The 20,498-nt window shown below is 36.3% G+C and overlaps 1 protein-coding gene and 1 long non-coding RNA gene across 2 annotated transcripts; one reads left to right on the forward strand and one right to left on the reverse strand.

Annotated features, from left to right (window-relative positions):
• The first annotated feature begins 465 nt into the window (after positions 1-465).
• On the forward strand, positions 466-13,098 carry LOC104116304 (conserved oligomeric Golgi complex subunit 7). The gene is made up of 10 exons (XM_009627129.4): positions 466-814; positions 1,302-1,391; positions 1,542-1,661; positions 1,743-1,844; positions 1,958-2,232; positions 9,568-9,713; positions 10,138-10,336; positions 11,067-11,745; positions 11,904-12,236; positions 12,599-13,098. The coding sequence occupies exons 1-10, from the start codon at positions 530-532 to the stop codon at positions 12,875-12,877; spliced, it is 2,508 nt and encodes an 835-aa protein (XP_009625424.1). The 5' UTR covers positions 466-529; the 3' UTR covers positions 12,878-13,098.
• LOC138903467 (uncharacterized) lies at positions 3,541-3,810 on the reverse strand. The gene is made up of 2 exons (XR_011412568.1): positions 3,674-3,810; positions 3,541-3,586 (listed from the first exon to the last, which is right to left on the reverse strand). It is a non-coding gene; the product is annotated as an uncharacterized lncRNA (long non-coding RNA).
• Positions 13,099-20,498: the final 7,400 nt, after the last annotated feature.

Below are 20,498 nucleotides of genomic sequence, written 5' to 3' on the forward strand. Positions count from 1 at the left end.
TTACTTTGTCATTAACCCCAATCACCTATTAACGTTAATTAGGACTCGTTTGAAACTTTTTTTCACTTTTTTTTTTTTCCGAAATTAGTGTTTGGTCATGAAAATTTCAAATTTCACTTAAAGTTAAATTTCGATTTTTTTTCGAAATTTTAAAAAATTCAAAAAGTTATTTTTCAAAAAATTTTCACTTCAAAGCAATCACAAAAATTCAAAAATAGCTACAAATTATATTTCATGTCTAAACACAACTCTAATTTACAAATATTATTTTCTAACTTGAAAACAAATTTCAATTTTTTTCGAAATTTCACAATTTTTATGTCCAAATGCCTACTTAATAGAGGTCACATAGCCAATAATTAAGACTTGAAGGTCTTTTAATTAAAACCAGTTATAAAACAAAGGGTACTTTTGTTTGTTTTAAGAAAATAAAGGGGTAAAAAAGCAAAATACTAGTGCTACAATTGCATGATCTCTCTGTTGTAAGTTGTAACAAACAGAGAAGTGGAGAAGATACAAATTGGAAAGGATGTTTGGGGATCTGAGTTCCTTCTCCGACGAGAAATTCGACCCGAAAAAATGGATAAACGGCGCGTGTCAGTCACGGAACCCACAGGATCCAGTGGTCAAACACCTAATGGATTTGGAAATGAAGCTTCAGATGGTTTCCGAAGAGATCGCCGCTTCCCTTGAGGAGCAAAGCGCCGCCGCACTCCTCCGTGTTCCCCGCACCACTCGCGATGTCAGCCGCCTCCGTGATGATTCTCTCACCCTTCGCTCCGCTCTCTCCGCCATCCTCCTCAAGCTTAAAAAGGTCGGTTCCGCATTTCATTGTTGCTATAGTTAAAATGTAAAATTTTAGGGTTCCTTTTTTTTTTGAGTGTGTAGAATTTGTAATTCTGAGAATTTACTTACAAGTCTTCAATTATAGGCTTACCAGTAGTACTAGTACTATTCTTGTATTTTCTTGGTCCTGGTTCTTTATTATTACATTCCGTTACCCTATTTCATTGTTGTTTCTATTGTTTGTTGCTTTATTATCACTGTTCCTTGTACCAAGGGTTTATAGAAAACAACCTATCTACCTTCACAAGGCAGGGGATAAGGTATACGTACACATTATTCTCCCCATACCGCACATGTGGGATTACACTATTTTATTTTTTTTTTTTTGTTGTTGTTGTTGTTGTTGTTGTTGTCTTCAGTTATAAGCTTGGTATTATGAGAATATAGTTCAATAATTGTGGGTTTTTATAGCAATGAGTAATTCCCCTTTCTCACAACTTTGAATTCCTTCTCAGGCTGAGGGATCATCTGCTGAATCTGTAGCTACACTTGCCAAAGTTGATGCTGTCAAGCGCAGAATGGAAGCTGCATATGAGACTTTGCAGGTAATGCTTTTCTTAAAGTGATTTTTAACTTAAATTTCAACTCTAGATAAAAAACATCCCCTGTATCTAAGGCTACACTAACAATTGTTCCAGTTTCCTGCTAACTTTTTTCCCCCTGTATTTAAAAAACTTGTATTTTCTTGTTGGAAGGATGCTGCTGGTTTAACTCAACTAAGCTCAACAGTGGAGGATGTATTTGCCAGTGGTGATCTTCCACGAGCTGCAGAAACTCTGGCTAATATGAGGCACTGCTTGGCTGCCGTTGGAGAGGTGGTGTTTTAACTTGCTTGTTTTTAGTTACATAACAATGTGTGTCACAGTTGCTTTATTAAAGTTCCGTGCTATTTTCAGGTTGCGGAATTTGCTAATATTAGGAGGCAGCTTGAAGTTTTAGAAGATAGACTAGACTCAATGGTCCAACCTCGACTAACAGATGCTCTAAGCAATCGAAAGGTGACTTTAGTTGTCTTTCTCCTTTGTAACCCTTTCTAAAAGTTACTTTTTTTATGTTTTCAAGTGAATGCATTAAACATAGGAGACAATAAAAGACCCTCGTTATTTTATAGGTTGATGTTGCCCAAGAAATGCGTGCTATTCTACTGAGAATTGGGAGATTCAAGTCCTTAGAGATCCACTACACCAACTTCCACATCAAGCCAATAAAGCGGCATTGGGAAGATTTTAACTTGAGGCAGCAGGCTAATAAAGTTGCAAATGAGAAAAGTGAAACAGAAAGGTTATCAAATGCTCAGGATTTTCATTCATCCACGATATCATTCTCAAGTTGGCTGCCTAGTTTCTACGATGAATTGTTGCTTTATCTTGAACAGGAGTGGAAGTGGTACGGATTGCTTTTCATCAACTTTTATTCAGAATTCTACTTGGTTTTGCCCCTAGGGCTTTGCTTGACGCACTGTGAGATGTGAGAATGGGCGCATGTGATGAGCTAGAACCCTACCATTCACTAGGAGCTCGGAATTTGAATGAGAGTAGGGTAGAGGGGGAGGCCATAATGTCCCGAGTTTTGAACTGTGGGCCAACTATTGTTGGGCCAACTAACTTACCTGGGGATTTTCGGTTATCAAAAAAGAAAAAAAAATCTACTTCGTTTTTCTGCTGGACTGTAATTGGAAGTCATATGCTCACTTGCTTTCAGAAAATTTTAATGTTGTCTTACTAGAAGTTATATAATTATTAATAGAAAAAAAGTTTCATTATTGATTGAACTGCTTATATGTTAGAGTGACATCTAGATGTCGATTCTTATATAAGTACAGGTAAGGAATGAAAAAGATCTATCTATCAGAAGACTGAAATGGAAAAAAGTCCCTAAAATGAATGGTTGAGTGGTTGCAGTGTTGTGAAGAGCGTGAAGCGAGAAAAAGCGACAAACCCCATTTCGCTTAAAGCGAGAAGCGAAGCGCTCACTTTTTTGAAGTGAAGCGAAATTTATAAAAAAAAAAAATAAAAAAAAATATTGCATAGACAACACATGTAATTGTAAGCAAATGTTCAATACTTCAATGTAAAAACTAAATAGTAGCATCAATTAAAGCACAAAATGAGCATCCTATTCTTCTACAAGATTGTCAAATTCTTGTATTCCACTATCATTATTATATTGCTCGTCATCTTCTTCAACTTCTTCTTCTCCATCAACTAGGGACAAAGTAGCTGCCTCTTTTCCCTTCTTCTGTGAACTTGAAGTTGAGGTACTCCCCCTCAAACCATAAATCCTCTCCCCAATTCCACGCGCCTCCGCAACATCACCCCAAGTGAAATCAGAAGTTTCCTCAAATACTTCTTCATCTGCATGATCTTCCGGGACTCCAGTTAGCCATTCATTAGCATCATCGATGTTGTCCAAACTAATTGGATCAATTACATTGCGAGCGTTGTAACGACGCCTCAATGTTCTATTGTACTTAATGAATACTAGATCATTGAGACGCTTCAAGGTTAGTTTGTTCCTTTTTTTGGTATGAACCTGCAAATAATAAGTAATTAGTAAGTTTAGGACAATTGAGATATAATTTAATTATCTCAATATACTAAATCTTTCTTCTTAGTTCTTACATGTTCAAACACGCTCCAATTCCTTTCACACCCGGATGAGCTACATGTTAGACTTAGAACCTTGATGGAAAACTTTTGTAAATCCGGAGTGGAATGGCCATATTGCTTCCACCATTCAACTGTAGAAGTAGAACAAATTTTCAAAACATAATATTGATAAAGAAATAACTTATTAACTATAAAACAACATATAAGCACTCGCTCACCTGGTGACTTCGTCTTTCTTTGTCTAATCGCCATGTTTTTTCCAAAAAGTTGCTCAGCATTCCTATAAATACTAAATTGCTCTGTTATTTTATCTTACACGGATTCTTCAGGTATCAACTTCTCAATACATTCATAGTATCCATTCCACAGAGGTTCATCTCCTAGAATCCTTTCTTCATTGTCATAAAACAGTTCCGGGTTCAAAACAAGTCCAGCTGCATGTAAAGGGCTATGAAGCTTACTATCCTACCTTTTATCTATGATCTCAAAGACTCTTTTGTATTTTCTTTGATCACTAAACGAGACTTGAATAGCCTCCTTTGCCCTATCCATTGCTTCGTACAGGTAGCCCATTGGTGGCCTTTGCTCCCCATCCACCAAACGAAGCACTTTAACTAAAGGACCACCAATCTTCAATGCATGAACCACATTGTTCCAGAATGAAGGAGAAAGTATAATATCTGCAGATTCTCTCCTCGAGCTTCCCTTCCATAGGCACTGTTAGTGTACTCATCTGAAACAAACAACTTCTTCAAATTGCTTTTTTGCTCATACATCCTATGCAAAGTCAAGAAAGCAGTAGCAAATCTTGTCTTTGCGGGTTTCACCAAGCTTCTTTGTTTAGTGAATCTCTTCATCATATTTAATAACAAAGGCCTTTGAACAATATAGGAATGCACTCTAATTGCCTGATTAAAGATTGAACTAAAGGGTCTTTCCTTGAAAATGTCACCGAAGATCAAATTAATGGAATGTGCTGCACACGGAGTCCAATAAATATGCGGGTACCCAGCAGACATCAAATCGCCAGCTTTAACATTTTCACTGGCGTTGTCCGTGACAACTTGAACAACATTTTCTGCTCCAATAGAGTCTATTGTACTCTTGAACAAGGAGTACATTTTGGTTGAATCAGTCGAAGAGTCGCTTGCATCAACAGACTCGAGAAACAGGCTTCCCTTAGGAGAATTCACCAAGATATTGATGATCATTTTTCCATTTCTCGCCGTCCACTTATTCATCATAATGGAACAACCAAACTTGTTCCATTCTACTTTGTGCTCCTCCACGATTTTGTTCACCTCTGCCACCTTTTTTTAGATATGGCCCTCTAACTTCATGATATGTTGGAGGCTTCATTCCTGGACCATATTGGCCTACGGCCTCAATAAAAGCAGAAAAAGTGTCGGTATAATTAACACAATTAAAAGGAAGACCTGCATCATACATCCACCGCGCAAACATTGTAATTGCACGATCCCTCAAAATCGTTTTGGCATCAATTTGAGGATTACCACTTTTTCCTTCCTTATCTCCAGATTTTTGCGAGAAGTAACAATCCATAGGACCTTTGGTCTTGCCAGTAGATCCACAACTAGAAGACATTGGTTGCATCCTTTCCCGTTTTTGTGATTTTGGTGGAAGCGACGAAGCATCGTCACTTCTTCTGTTTCATCATCGTCATCAAGACTATACAGTTCTTGTTCATGAATCAGTTGAGTCTTTTACTCTCTCTTTTTATGAAGGAATGCTTTCAAATCTTCCTTCACATGCGACGGAACTTTAGGACAAGATGCGACATTTGGATCACCGCCGATTAGATGCGCTTTTTGACGATAGATTCCTCCATTTGAAATCTTGTCACAAAAAAGACATCTAATTGCCATCTTGTTGGTCTCGCAAACTCTTTCAGAGTAAGCCCAAGCCGGATCTTTCCTATCTTCTTTTGGCGCCATTAAAAGAACAACTACATAACACATAACTCATAAGAAAGGCAATAAGAACTAAGAATAAACTACAAAGGATATAAAAAATCATAGGAATTCTCTGTTAATAACTGGAAAAATTGGGCAGTAAAATTCTGGAAAAAATTTGCCAGCATTTTGCTGCTTTTTGGACGTTTAGAAAGAAAAAGAAGAAGAAGAAGAATGAAAATCAGAAGTTCCGAACATACCTCTTGAAGTCTTGAACTTGAAGTTGAAGAAGAAGAAGAACAACCCTAGTTGATGATTTGAGATTCTTTCAGAAATCAGAAGTAGATGAAGAAGAAGTCGTTGCTGTTGGAAGTTGAAGAATACTAGTCGCTGTTGTTGAAGGTCAGCGTCTAATCCAAAAAACTTATTTTTAATAAAATAGGGTTGGGTATTTTAATACAGAGAAGCGGACGCTTCTTCTCTTCGCTTCGCTTCGCTTTCCCTGCTTCTCGCTTAAAGCGATGAAGCGAGCGCTTTTTTAAACACTGAGTGGTTAAGGCATAAGAATGATAACTTGGAGATTACCACGGTTGAAGTGCTGCTATAAGACTCAGTGTGACCCCATCTACTCTAACATTGGTAGATAGGTTATCTGGCACCTGCATTTTTGGGCTATAGCGGGCTGCTCAATGAGTTGGTGATGTAGAAAAAAAAAACATGAAATGGAAAAAATTGCTCGTTCTTTCTGATTCATTTCGTTGCTTCATTTACATTGCTTATTTTTTTTTTTTGGATTTCTTTTTTCTATCCTCTTTCTTAGGTGCTCTGTTTTGTCTCTCGTATACCTATTCCCTCCTCACTACTAGTAATAAGAAATGAAAACTGAGGTCAAAGGTTACATGCGACCTGTGGGTGACAGGCTGCATATTTAAGTTGATACTATTTCGAACTGATAAGCAGAAAGAGAAAAATAAGACATAAAACAGGGTCAAAGCAGGGTAGGGGTGGCATGTGGGCCGGTTAGGACCGAGACAGGCCCAGGACTGCAAGCCCACATGGGCAGTGGGCCTAAACGGTCCTAACTGGATAAGACCGGGACCGTGGGGTGATGGGTCGGGCAGTGGGCCGGTCTTATAGGGGAGGCCCGCGAGACCGGGACCGGCTCAGAAGTGGGCCGGTTCAAGTGGTCCTAAACGGGCCCAACGGATAATTTTTAAAAAAAAAAAAAATTGACCGTTTGGCCATTTAAAAACTAGCCGTTGGCTATTTTGCAAATAGCCATTTAACCCCCCAAATTTTGTTTTAACCCCAAACTTTTTATAATTACACTTTTTCCCTATTTTCAACTATAAATACCCCCTCATTCTTTCATTTTTCTCACAAAATCATCAATTTCTCTCTAATATTCTTCTATAATTGCTTACTTAATTGTTACAATTTGTGCAAAATTGTGAAGTTGGTGAATTGAAGTCTTCAAGTCTTCAACGATAATTATTTTTCAACAAGTTGTTCGTCAATTCGGTAAACTCGTTCCAACTCTTAAGTTTTAATATTATAGTTTTGTTTGTTCTATTTACTTTGCTTGATTCATTAAGATGGTTTATTCCCTAAAAATAATATTTAGTAAAAATAAGGGAAAATCCAAGATTGGTGAATCTAGTGGCCAATCGGTTCCTTCTCCACTTCCTCGGCTCCCCGGCCGAAACCTGTTACCCGTCCTACACCTGCTATTCTTGATAGCGATAATAGTTTATTACAATTTACCGAGAGTCAATTTTGCCATAATATTGCCCCCGGTGAATAATTAAACCATGAATATATGAATGCTCTTTATGGTAATCCAACTATTGATGAAAATGATGATGAAGAAATAGATTTTGATGAAACGCAACCGGATGACGATACACCCACTAGTCCTGCTCCTGAAGTTAACCCAACTAATAATAATCCAAATGATCCCCGTCTGACCCTCCTGTTACTTCCCCTACTTTTTCTAGACAACCTTTTAAACGGGCAGAAACATCTCTTGTTTGGCCATTTTTACTCAACTAAGAGAAAAAAATAGGGTATTAAGTGTAAAACTTGTGGCAAAGAGTTAGTTTTTAAATATGTTGGAAGTTGGAAGTCGGGGGGGACGGGAAGTTTGACTAGACACATATTGCTACACCCTCAAGATAAAGCTAGATATTTTCGTATGAAAGCTTTGGCCGAGGGGACAAGTGCACCTAGTCAGGCTGACCTTAGTACCGGGTCAAATCAATTTCAACCGGGAATTAACACTGTTACCGGTGATTTTTTATATTATGATCCAAAAAAAGATCGGGAAGAATTGACAAAAATGGTTACTGTTATGTGCTTATCCTATAGTTTTCCTTCTAACCCTCACTTTGTGCATTATATTAGAAAAGTTTATAATCCTACTTATAAAGGTTTTCCTCGCACAACCGTAAAGAGTGATATTTATAAATATAAACATGAATATGAACAATATTTGCGCTATTTATTTACTCATATAAATTGTTGTGTTGCGATTACAACTGATATTGGTAGAAGTGGTAATGACTGTGATTACCTTAGTGTTACCAGTCATTGGATTGATGAGGATTGGTTAATGCAAAAGCGCATTATTGCTTATAGAATAATTAATTCACGTCACACAGGGCATTTTATTTCTAGCACGATTACAAATATTTGTAGATATTTTTGCATTAGTCATAAAATAATGTCAGTTTCAATGGATAATGCTACTAGTAACACAAATGCTGTAGCCTTGCTTACCACTACACTAAGTCCTGCATTTAGTAACATTTTTCATGTTAGATGTATTTGTCATATTTACCATTTAATTGTGGGTGATGGTATGCGAATTTTAAATGTTGAAATTGAAAAGGTTAAAATGGCTCTTAATTGGCTTTTTTATTCAAACCGTAGAAGTAGACTTAGAGAATATTTTAAAAGATGCGATGAATTTGGCATAAGTATATATATATATATATATAGAGAGAGAGAGAGAGAGATATCTTAAGCCATATTCGATAGTATATATATATATATATATATATATATATATATATATATATATATATCTTAAGATGTATATATAGTATATAAATCGAATATAGCTTATATATCTTAAGATGTATATATAGTATAGTATAGTATATATATATTATAACGCATTGCTTTGAATATCTCTTTACAATATTTTTGTCTTTAAATTTGAATTAAAAAATTTAGGTGACAATTCTATAATATAATTTACTAGGAATTGCCTTAGATATTTTTATTACCATTTTTTTCTCTAACTTGTATAAAAATAATTTAAAAAATAGTAAGTTTCTGCTGGGCCCGCTTAGGCCCGGGACCGGCCCACTTAACACGGGACCGCTAGTTCGTGGTCCCGGACCGGTTCCAACGAGAAGCCCGCGAAGCCCGGGACCGCTTAGGACCGGCCCACTTAGGACCGGGCCCGCGAAGCCCACTTAGGACCGGGCCCGACCCACATGCCACCCCTAAAGCAGGGAAAAGAGTGAGCACTTGGTTACTGTAGAAAAGCCTTTTCTAAGGGAAGAATCATAGGAGAGACCAAATTGACTGGCATTCTTTTATACCCGATCCGAGCTGTTAATGGCATTGCAGATATAGTATTCATAGAGAAACTTTAGAATCGAAATTACATTTACCAAATCATATTGTTTGGAGTAAGTGATGAGAGGATTCAAAAGTTTCTCCTTACTCAAAGAGAAATATTAGAATCATCTCATCACTTTCTTCAAGCATTATGATTTGGCGAATGTAATGTTGAATGGCATTGCGACCTCTTTTCTGCAGTTCTTATTTGATCACTTCTAAAGCACGAAAGCATCTTGGTTTTTCCGGGGAAGGGTTCGGCATTACATGGTTAATCAGTGAGGGTTTTTTTGGGGGGGAAGGGAAGGGCATTGAGTGGTTAATTGGTGACATACTAGTTTAAGTTTAATATGCCACAGCTACTAAATTTGCTAGTCTGATTTATGATGAAGATGCCTTTGATTCAATATTCACCAATCTCTTGCTTTATAACTCACCCATGGCCTTCCACACCCCCACCCCCCCCCCCAAAAAAAAACTCAAGAAGATAAAGAAGATTAAAGAGGAGGCAAAGCTTAGGACATCGCTATTTGATGTACCTTAGTGAACAATAGATCTTTTTGTTGCAGGTGTATGCTTGCCTTTCCAGAAGAATTCAGAAATCTTGTACCAAACCTACTAATTGAAACAATGTCAGCTATTGGTATGAGCTTTGCATCACAGATTAACCTTGCCACTGGGGATGCCGTGCCTGAGACAAAAGCCTTGGCTAAAGGTGAGGTTTTATTATTCTTTAGGAGTTTTTAGGAATCATGTTTTAAACATAGACTTCTTGCTCTCTTGCATAGTTTCACGTAGTTTCATCCAAGTGAAAATGTTTGTCGTGTTTTCTGATCTTTCAGTTATGATGCTGCCTTCTCTGTTTCATCAAACATTCTGAAGAATCGGTGTCCAACTAGTTTCCAAGCATATAAGTGGCTTAAAGTAGTTATATATATATATGGAAGATTGAAAATTGAAGTTTCAAAGTGAAAATCAGCTATTTGGATGCCGCTATTATCATTTTGTGCATGGAAAGAATCAGCTCTAATTTACCTATTATATTCTTTTTGGACGCCGCTATCTCTATTCTTTTTGGATACTCAAAGTTCTTGGATATTTTCCACCCATCATGCCTCAGATTTTGCATTAAATTTCAGGTATAATCGATATCTCAAATGGAGATTTGCCAAAAGGTGCCAAGATTCAGTCTAAACATTTGGAGGCCCTAATTGAACTTCATAATACAACAGGGAGCTTTGCTAGGAACATTCAACACCTGTTTTCAGACGCTGATCCACAAGTTCTGTCAGATGCTCTGAAGGCAGTCTACCTTCCTTATGAATCTTTCAAAAGGCGGTAAGCATACAAAAAGCAAATATTCTTGTTTATCACATTTGACTTCACAAATTCACATACTTTTTTGCTGCATATGGCATCCCTTATCCAGATACCACATTTTTTCTATTCTTCCTGGTTCTCCCCTTTTAAGAGCAGTGCACTTAGTCTTATGTGAAGGTCTTTTGTTTGATTGAAATGCATTTATATGGTGGGGTTGAGTTGAGTACCATTGCCATGTAAGTTATTGAGCATTGGTCCTTTCAAGTCTTGGATTATTGAGTTGGAAAAGTTTGTTCTTGACTAGGTGATTGAGTTGAAAAAATCTAATGCTTTTGATGAGGTTCTTCTTCTTTCACTTCTTTTCTGCAGGTGTTTTTAGGAATAATGATTACTTAAATTCTTGTGATATGGAGATCTTACATCACACTGTTTGCTCTCTTACATCCTAGACCTTTCTGCTAGTTAATTTTATGCATAGCTGGAACTGGTTGTTATAAATAAGTATTAACTCATAGGTCAATTAACATGAGGTTTCCTGCTTAGGTATTGTCATCATCCTGGTACTACCATAGATGTTGAGTATTTACATGTAGAAATCTCAAAATTTGGTGGTTCTCTGAAACTGTTGAGCATTTTGTTCAAGTACTTTGCCTGGTGTCATTGGAGGATCTGGATTGTAATCGCAAGGTCATCTGCTTTTGCAGTGTCAAGTATTCGTACACTAAATGCTTTTAAAATTGTGATCTAGATATGGACAAATGGAGCGTGCAGTTCTCTCTGGTGAGATTGCAGGACTTGATCTCAGAGGAGCTGCTGTTACTCTAGTGGGAGTCCAGGGAGTTGAGCTTAGTGAAACTGTACGAAGGATGGAAGAGTCAATTCCACACGTTATTTTGCTTCTTGAAGCAGCAGTTGAAAGATGCATCAACTTTACTGGTGGTTCCGAGGTGGAGGAGCTAATTCTTGCGCTGGATGATGTTATGCTACAATACATTTCCACTTTGCAGGAGAACCTAAAATCATTGAGAGCTGTTTGTGGACTGGATATGGATGCTACTAGTACAAAGAAAGACACAGGAGCAGAAAGAAGGGAAGCAGCTCCAAATGCACGTAAAGTTGATTTCACATCAAGTGAGGAAGAGTGGTCATTTGTTCAAGGTGCACTGCAGATCCTCACGGTTGCTGATTGTTTAACCAGTAGATCTTCAGTCTTTGAAGCTTCCCTCAAGGCTACTCTTGCTAGGTTGAATACAAGTCTCGCTCTCTCAGTTTTTGGGCCAAGTATTGGTAAGAACCAACCAGATGTAGTCAATGATGATGGAAGTGGGCAATTATCTGTGGCTCGAAGGGTGGCCTTGGATGTGGCAGCTGTGAAGCTACTGGATATTCCTGAGAAGGGTCGGAAGCTTCTTAATTTGTTGGAGCAGGTCAGTGGCTCCCACAATAGTTACACATATCTGGGAGCTCATCTTTCTTCTGATTCGCTTAGCAATTCTATCCTTCTATTCCTTTAATGCATCCTTGCCAATCTTCTGCTATGCAATTTGATTTTACATTGATAACTTCTCTCTTGTGCGTTCTGCAGTCTAAAGATCCCAGATTCCATGCACTTCCAGTAGCATCACAACGAGTTACGGCTTTCACAGACGCAGTCAGTGAGCTTGTTTATGATGTTCTCATATCAAAAGTACGGCAGCAGTTCATTGGTCTGTCACGCCTGCCCATATGGTCATCTGTTGAAGAACATAGTGCTAGGCCCCTTCCAACCTTCAGCGCATACCCCCAGTCTTATGTGACTGGTGTTGGTGAATATCTCCTTACTTTACCCCAACAGCTAGAGCCACTTGTAGAGAATATTTCCAACAGTGATCCCAATGCTGATGAGGCCCAGTACTTTGCAACTGAATGGATGTTTAAGGTATTATTTTTTACTTAAATATTTTATGATGAACTGTTGAGCAAATACCTACAGGTATCTGTGCTATCAACTGAGAGCTTTATTTCACATGGGTCAACAACACCATTACTCCATCTATAATGTTCAAATAAAAATTCTCTAGAATGCCAAAGCCTGAACTAACATAAACTTTAGTAAAAGTTATCACTAGGACACATCTAGAAGCTGAGTTTGACTACGAACTACTTGTGGGGAGTGCGTTGTTTGCTCTTTCTAGGAAATCGTCATTGTTGAGACACTGACCAACTAGTTATTTCCATGTCTCCAAATGTATTCTCTCACAACTATAAGGTGATTGATTTTCCTTTGCCTTTATTGAAAAGGTTGCTGAAGGTGCCACTGCACTTTACATGGAACAGCTTCGAGGGATCCAGTACATAACAGATCGTGGAGCACAGCAGCTTTCTGTTGATATAGAGTATCTAAGCAATGTACTCTCAGCTCTATCAATGCCAATTCCTACAGTTCTTGCCACATTCCAGACATGTTTTTCAACACCTAAAAATCAGCTCAAGGATCTTATAAAAACAGATTCAGGGAATCAGCTTGATCTTCCTACTGCTAATCTTGTCTGCAAGATGCGACGTATCAGTTTAGAATAATAACTACTTCTTAGTCATGCTGTTACAGGAATAAATTTCACCAATGCGCTCGACTCGTGCTGCAGAAGGACCAAACCAGACCCATTTATTGTAGAGAGTTTGTTTTCCTTTTTCTTCATAGATAGCAATTATGTTTACTTTCAAGACCTTGACAAAGTTTTTTACAAGTACCGTTGTCGAGCTATATGTGAAAGATAAACATAGAGCGAGTTGGATCTTAATTTTGTCTCTTTTTCTTTTCTTTCGCAACCATAGGTTTTGTTTGTTTGTGCAATAATAGTAGAATTCCAGCGGTACAGATCGCTTTTGGTTAAGGAAGGTTATATTGTGGGTATTGATACCTCGTTTGGTATACGCTTAGGGGTCGTTTGGTTGGAAAGAAGTTATCCAAGGATTAATTATCTCATGGGTCGTTTGGTTGGAAAGAAGTTATTCAAGGATTAATTATTTCGGGATTAGTTATTCCACCTTTCCATGAGATAAAAAAACACTACAATACCGGGATAATTAATCCTAGAATTAATTATACTGTAATTTTTTTCCAACCAAACATGGGATACTTTTTTAAAATTTAATTCCGGGGTTAATTATTCCTTATTCCTCGTATCAAACGAATCCTACTTTCTTGCTCCTTTCCCGTTCTGCAACCGTCTCAGTATAAATTATATATGGACTTGGTTCAAAGATAAAATCACTAGGTACTGTCAAAAGTAATTCCAATCTAAAATTCTGCATAAATTATAAAATGTTTGATTAGTCGCGTAAAAAAATAAATACTGCATAAATTAACATAACGTTTTGTTGGCCCTTTTAAACTACTCCCCATTGTTATACCCGCATAAGTTATGTGAGAATGTGTTTATTTTATGTAGGATAAAATGCGAAATAAAAAGATTTGCTTTAGCAATACGGTTAAGTCTAAGAATAACATCGTTGCATTATTATTCATTTGTATAATTACAACGTGAACTAAACGAACGACCCTTATAGACAGAGAAATTTTCAGAAACCACTAGTGTTTAGTGACTATTAACTTCCTATAGCTACTATTCAGTTGTTACGGTAGTGTATTCGACTAAAAATAAGGGGGTTACAGTTGTACGCGATTGTATTCACATGTCTTCGCACCATGTATTCATGAATACATTAACGGTCCAGCTGTCTAATAACGGAAATATGATCAATTAGCGTGATACACTCCTAATATAACTCAACAAAATCAATTCTAACATACATCATTAATCATTATCAACCCAATTAATTAGAATGATTTTTCAGTTATACGCTCCTAATATAACTCAACAAAATCAATTCTAATTTTCACTGTATTTCTATTTGTATTCAGTGTATTTCACTGTATTTTAAATTAAATGTATTCAATGTTTATATTCTGTTCTATTTCAATGTTTGTATTCAGTGTATTTCAATGTTTATATATCATGTATTCATGCATACTATATGTTAAATATACATACTGTATGTATAGTATGCATGCATACATGTATATTAAAAATACAGACCTTCGAAATGCATACAGGTATATTAAAAATTAGTTGTATTAAAAAAATACAGACCTTCGAAATATATAAATACAGGCAAAAAAATATATTTATACAAAAATACAACGTGTTTGAGTGAATTTGTACATAATACAATGTATTTGTATCATTGTATGTGACTAAATAGCAAAGAAGAGAAGAAAGTTCGTCGGAGATGGCGTTTTCCGGCCAAGAAGCTAAGAAAGTTCGTTGGATCCGAACAACAAATTTCTAATAAGAGTTCATCACATTGCTCCTTCCCGTTTGAAAATTTTACTTTTTTCTGTTTCATGGTTGCCTCTACACTATTCTAATGTCTCGTCGGCCATCAATACTGGGGCGTGTATCTTGAGTTGCTCGAAGAGAGAGAGGGAAGAGAGAGAGAAAGAAGAAAATTTATGAGAAAGAATCGCGTGTTAATTGAAATAAAGAGAGAGAAAAAATATAAATAACATATTTCATGCCTCAATTGTAGTATATATCATAAATACCTATTTTGCTATAAAATATAAAAGGTAGTTATAGAAAATAATATTTTAAAATAATTTTAGTTTATAATAAATAGGGTGTATACCTTTACTATAGGAGGTAAAATTTCCTTACAGGTACATCAGGACGATGATGAGTGTAACTGGGGGTGTACAAACTGAACCGGAAAACCGCACCAAACTGAAAAGCCAAACCAAACCGATTAAAAAATCCGACTAGGTTTGGTTTGATATTGAGTAAAAAAAAATGTAACGACCCGGCCTGTCGTTCCGAGAGTTGTAGCCCCGTTTTTCCCATTTCTGCTTATTTATGTGTTGTTCAGCTGTGTTAAGTTGTATCGAGTTTGTAGGTTTGGGTTCGGAATAGTTTTGGAGTGAAATGAGACACTTAGTCTCTTAGTTAGAAAGTAAAGTTAGAAAAAAGTCAACCGGAAGTTGACCTATGAGTAAACGAATTCGGATTGGGATTTTTATGATTCGGTTAGCTTCGTTGAGTGATTTTAGACTTAGGAGTGTGTCCGGAATGTAATTTGGAGGTACGCGGTAGAATTAGGCTTGAATTGGTGAAAGCTAGAAATTTGGCGATTTTGGTCGGCAGTGAAAAATTAGGTATCGGGGTCGGAATGGAATTCCGAAAGTTGGAGTAGGTTTGTAGTGTCATTTGTGACGTGTGTGCAAAATTTGAGTTAATTCCGAGTTGATTAGATATGTTTCGGCGCGAGTTTTTGGAAGTTGAAAGTTCGAAAATTCATTTAGTTTGATTCGACGCGCTTTTCGTAGTTTAAATATTGTTATGTATGATGTGAGACCTTAAGTTGGTCTGTGTTATGTTATGGGACTTGTTAGTATGTTCGTACGGGGTCCCGAGGAGCTCGGGTGAGTTTCAGATAGATTTGGGCTGCGTTGCGCTCGTTTTTCTTATGTTTCGACGTCGTTTCTTCAAGCATAAATGGTACCACATTAAGCAAATGAGCTCCGTTTTCTGTTTTGATTGAAGCATTGGATCTGTATCGTAATTACGGAGTCATAGTAAAAAGAATCATCGAATTTGGGCATCGTATGAGGAATTTATGGTCATTTTACAAAACAATTGGGTTGCCAGATTTTTCAGATTACTTACGAAATTGCACTGAATTCGTATTTAAAAATCTGCACTATTTGCAAATATTAAAACCTACATATCTTCTTCATTATAAGGTCAAATTGAGTGATTCAAAAGCCTAACTTGACTAGAATTTCACAAGGAATCCATTGGAGGCATACAAAGTGAGTTTTGAAATCTTTTGGCATGAGAAACAAGGCAGAATAGCTGGCAGAAAAATATATAAAATGAGAGTTTGTTCATTCGGTCATATTTTGAGTTGGAAAACTCGGATTTGGGCAATTTTGGGGGCGATTTTCACCATAAGGATTGGGGTAAGTGTTCTCTACTCAGTTTTGATTTATTTCATGAATCCATCTTCGTTTTGGGGATTTGATCGATGATTTCAAAGTGAAATTGAGGGAGTTCGGGTTTGAGTTTTGGAGAGTTTAAGTGAGGATTTGAGGGACCAAACGGAGTCCGATTTTGATGAATTTTATATGGTTAGAGTCGGGAGAGGACGAGGTTTATTATTCTTCTATTTTTGACTGATTTTGAGACGTGGGTCCGGGGGTCGGGTTTTGGCCGATTTCGGATTTTTGGCATATTTATGTAGTTTTTATTGTGGAATTCGATTCTTTAGATTATGTTGATAGTAGTATCCTGATTTTTGGTTAGATTCGGAGCTTTTGGAGACTGAGTCCAGAGACGACGGCATCCCGGAGTAGGATTTTACGTTGTTAAGGTAAGTAACAGTTTTAACTCTGGTTTTGGAGGTATATACCCGGAGAATTTAATATCGTGTGACTGTTTGGAGGTGATACCCATGCTAGGTGACGGCGTGTGGGTGTATACCTCGAGGGATTGAGACTTGGTCCGTCCCGTGAGGCCTCATGACCATCATCTGTGTTTACGTAGTTACTTGTTGTTGAACTTGTCTGCCTTCATGTTAGAGATCATGCTTAGGCTTTATTCATGCTCACATTATTTGTACTCAGTCATAGAAATTATTGTACATGTTTACCTCAGTCTTTATTATTTGCTAATATGTTGTGATACTTGATGTGGGTTGTGTTCCCTTTTTTGTTGATGATGGTGAGGCTAGTGAGGTACATGATTGAGTTAGGTCGAGGGCCTGGTTGTGAGGATATTAATACCATAGCGCATGAGTTGTCCGCGTAGCATGTGAGTTGACCGTGCGGGTCCAGGTATTGATACCATAGCGTGTGAGTTGTCCGCGTAGCACGTGAGTTGACCGTGCGGATTCAAGTATTGGTATGATGGCACGTGAGTTGTCCATGCTTAGCGCTTGGGCTTTGGGAGCCCCTCTGGAGTCTGTATACACCCACAGTGAGCGCATAGTGTTGAGTGCGAGTGCTGAGTGATGGAGTGACATTGCTGTGAGGTTGCATTTACTTTTGTTGTTGTTGCATTTACCTGTTAATTTTTCTTGTAGTCTTACTGATTTATGAAATTACCTGTCTACTCCTGTTTGTACTTAATTGTGGAAATAATAATTGGATTATTCTGCTTAGCTCGTCACTACTGCTCAGTTCCTTAGTTATTTCTGTTACTACTGAGTCGTTTGTACTCATACTACACCCTGCACTTTATGTACAGATCCAGGTGAGTTAGAAGGCGGCGATCGTTGAGTTCAGACCGACTATCTTTGGAGACTGCAAGGTAGTTGTTAGCGTATGCAGGACCTTGTTACTCCTCTTGTCATTTCTTCTTTGGGACAATTAGACGACTTATATATCTTAGTTCATAGTTTTAGACGCTCATGACTTAGTGACACCCCGATGTTTGGGGCTCGTTTCCGTATTTTCTACATTATATTTAGAGTTGATTTAGTTTATAAGAAATTCAAATGTTGGTATTGTTTTATTAAATTCTTATAATCGATTTAGTAGTAACATTTTAGAAAATAGGCTTGCCTCGTAACACGATAGGCGCCATCACGACCATGGTTAGATTTTGGGTCGTGACAAAAAATTCGAACAAAACCGACATATAAATATATAATTTATATATATACTATTAAGATTTTATATAGAATTTTCTTTAAAAAATGTCTAGAAATATTTGGGATTCTCTTGCGGGGTATAATATTAAATAGTATATGAAGTGCTCCATATTTATTAACCTTAAATAATGGGTTGTATGATCACTTTCTCATTCAATGTTACTGAAATGCGTCAATCTCTTTATTCTTCCACATTTATATCTTATATAAAGATCTATTAAATTCTTGTATCTTTTTTCGAATGTCAAGTGATTATTATTATTTTGGGTATCATATTAATTTTTATGTGTAATTACCAAATTCGGTTAACCTTGAAAGTGTATATCAACGCAAAATTATTGTTAGACGACTAAAAAAATAACTACCATGTGTTACTAAGAAAATTCTCCCATAAGAATATTTTAATAGATAATATGTTTATCAATTTTTTATATTCTTACTAAACATATATTTATTTATCAAAAATTTAATAAAGAAAGACTGAAATAATATTTAAGTAACAAAAACCCGAAAAATCCGACAAAATCAAATCAATCCAAAAAATCGAACTAACCCGGTCCATGTACACCCTAAGTATAACGATCAATAAAGTTTTTTTTACTTAATAAAAAAAGAGATATAAATTAGATGCTTACGGTAAAAATAAAGAGCAAAGGTAAATATATGTATGAGATTCTCTACAACAACACTATCACAAACTTATTGGAGGAGTATCCCACAATTTGGTAGCAATCTCCCTAAACAAATGAGATTAGTCTAGTAATTAATCATGATTAGCTCGAAGTACGATAGGATTCTTGTGTCAGCATATTTTTATTTTATTTTATGCTTTTGATTATATGATGAAGTTCTATGTGAAGTTTATTAGACTCCAATGGGCAAGGACGGAATCTCGTTCGTCAAAAATTACAACGTGTATATAAAATTAAATTTCTTTCATGTGTATATACTATAGAGTAGATGTTAAATTACTATAGGATTCTTGTGTCAGCACTTTTTATTTTATTTTATGCTTTTGATTATATGATGAAGTTCTATGTGACGTTTATTAGACTCCTATGTGCAAGGGCGGAATCTCATTCGCCGAAAATTACACTGTGCATATAAAGTTAAATTTTTTTCATGTATATATAGTAGATGTTAAATTCCCTTAGTTTTTTCGTGTGCTTATTTCTTAAATTTTTTTGAATTCTCTCGGTGAAAATCCTGATTCCGCTAATGCCTATGTGCAGTTGCTGGTCGAAAGATTTCAAATTATTTGTTGGAAGGTTGAAATTTGAAGATTCTTCCTGTTTTAGCTTGAAAGGAGCAACATCATATGATTTGTTTATTTAATTATGTTAATGTGATTAAATGTGGTCTGCTCCAGATGAAGCATGACAAAATTCAATTAATAATGCTAATTGTGTGTGTCAAATGTTGTTATTGATAGATCAGTTATTGGGTCCCTTGTCTTTCATCAGTCAACAAAATCCACCTCCTTTTTTTTTGTTTCCCACTCTATATTCGGTATCCGCATTTAGGCCCGATTAAATCCGAATCCCAAATTTGGGATAAATCGCTCCCTGATAAAAACGACTTCATATCCATGATTCGAATCTGAAACATTTGATTAATGATAAAAGATTACTTACCACTCCATCACAACCCTAGCCGGTAACAAAATCCACCTTCCTTCTCCTTGTTATAGACTTTAGAGTGAAGAATAGACAATGGCAGACGAATTCAACATATAACACAGTAGTTGTAGGTCTACGTACATTCACATTCAAGAACTATATATTTATATGAAATAAATGGCCTATTTATATTATATTAAGAGTTATGTATATCCATTGAGGTCATACAAGAATATATTATATTAGAAAAGATCATATTAGGCAGAAAATGCAACTACAATAACAACAATAAACCTAGTATAATTTCACAAAAGGAATCTGAGGAGGGTGATATGTACGCATACCTTACTTCTATCTTGAAGGCGTATTAGGCAGAAAATGCACATAAAAAATAAAATTAGAAAAGACTTCTTGTGATGGTTTCTTCACGTCCTCAATATTCAGTTGCACCGATCTGTAAGTGTGACGTGGTGATTAAACGTGTTAAAAGAGGATGAGTTAGACCTACAATCACAGGGGAAAAAATTTATTTTCAAAAATTACTATCTCTTGATATTCATGCGAATCCTAATGATAACAATGGAAGAGTCTAAAATCTATATACTTTTTGCTTCTCTAAATACTTTTTGATAATAAGCTATCCTTTGGCCTTTTTATTTTGGTTCAATATAAGTGTCATTTTTACATTATTAAGATGAATTGACTTTACTTTTTTAAATTTGACCTTATTTACATCTTTCAATGTGTCAAGTTAACAATATATAAATTTTAATGAACAATAAATTAGTAAGAATACTTATTTATTTTTTAGGAATTAGTATTTTAGTGTGAGAAAGATAAAAAAATAACTTATGAGGAAGTACTATTAC

Source organism: Nicotiana tomentosiformis, chromosome 12, assembly GCF_000390325.3.
Source record: "Nicotiana tomentosiformis chromosome 12, ASM39032v3, whole genome shotgun sequence".
NCBI classification, from domain to species: domain Eukaryota; kingdom Viridiplantae; phylum Streptophyta; class Magnoliopsida; order Solanales; family Solanaceae; genus Nicotiana; species Nicotiana tomentosiformis.

Excerpts from the sequence above, each read along its gene's own strand:
- LOC104116304 (XM_009627129.4), top strand. The coding sequence starts at position 530 with ATGTTTGGGGATCTGAGTTCCTTCTCCGACGAGAAATTCGACCCGAAA. Across the intron at positions 1,662-1,742 it reads GCTTGGCTGCCGTTGGAGAG|GTTGCGGAATTTGCTAATAT; the intron begins GTGGTGTTTTAA and ends TGCTATTTTCAG. Across the intron at positions 1,845-1,957 it reads ATGCTCTAAGCAATCGAAAG|GTTGATGTTGCCCAAGAAAT; the intron begins GTGACTTTAGTT and ends GTTATTTTATAG.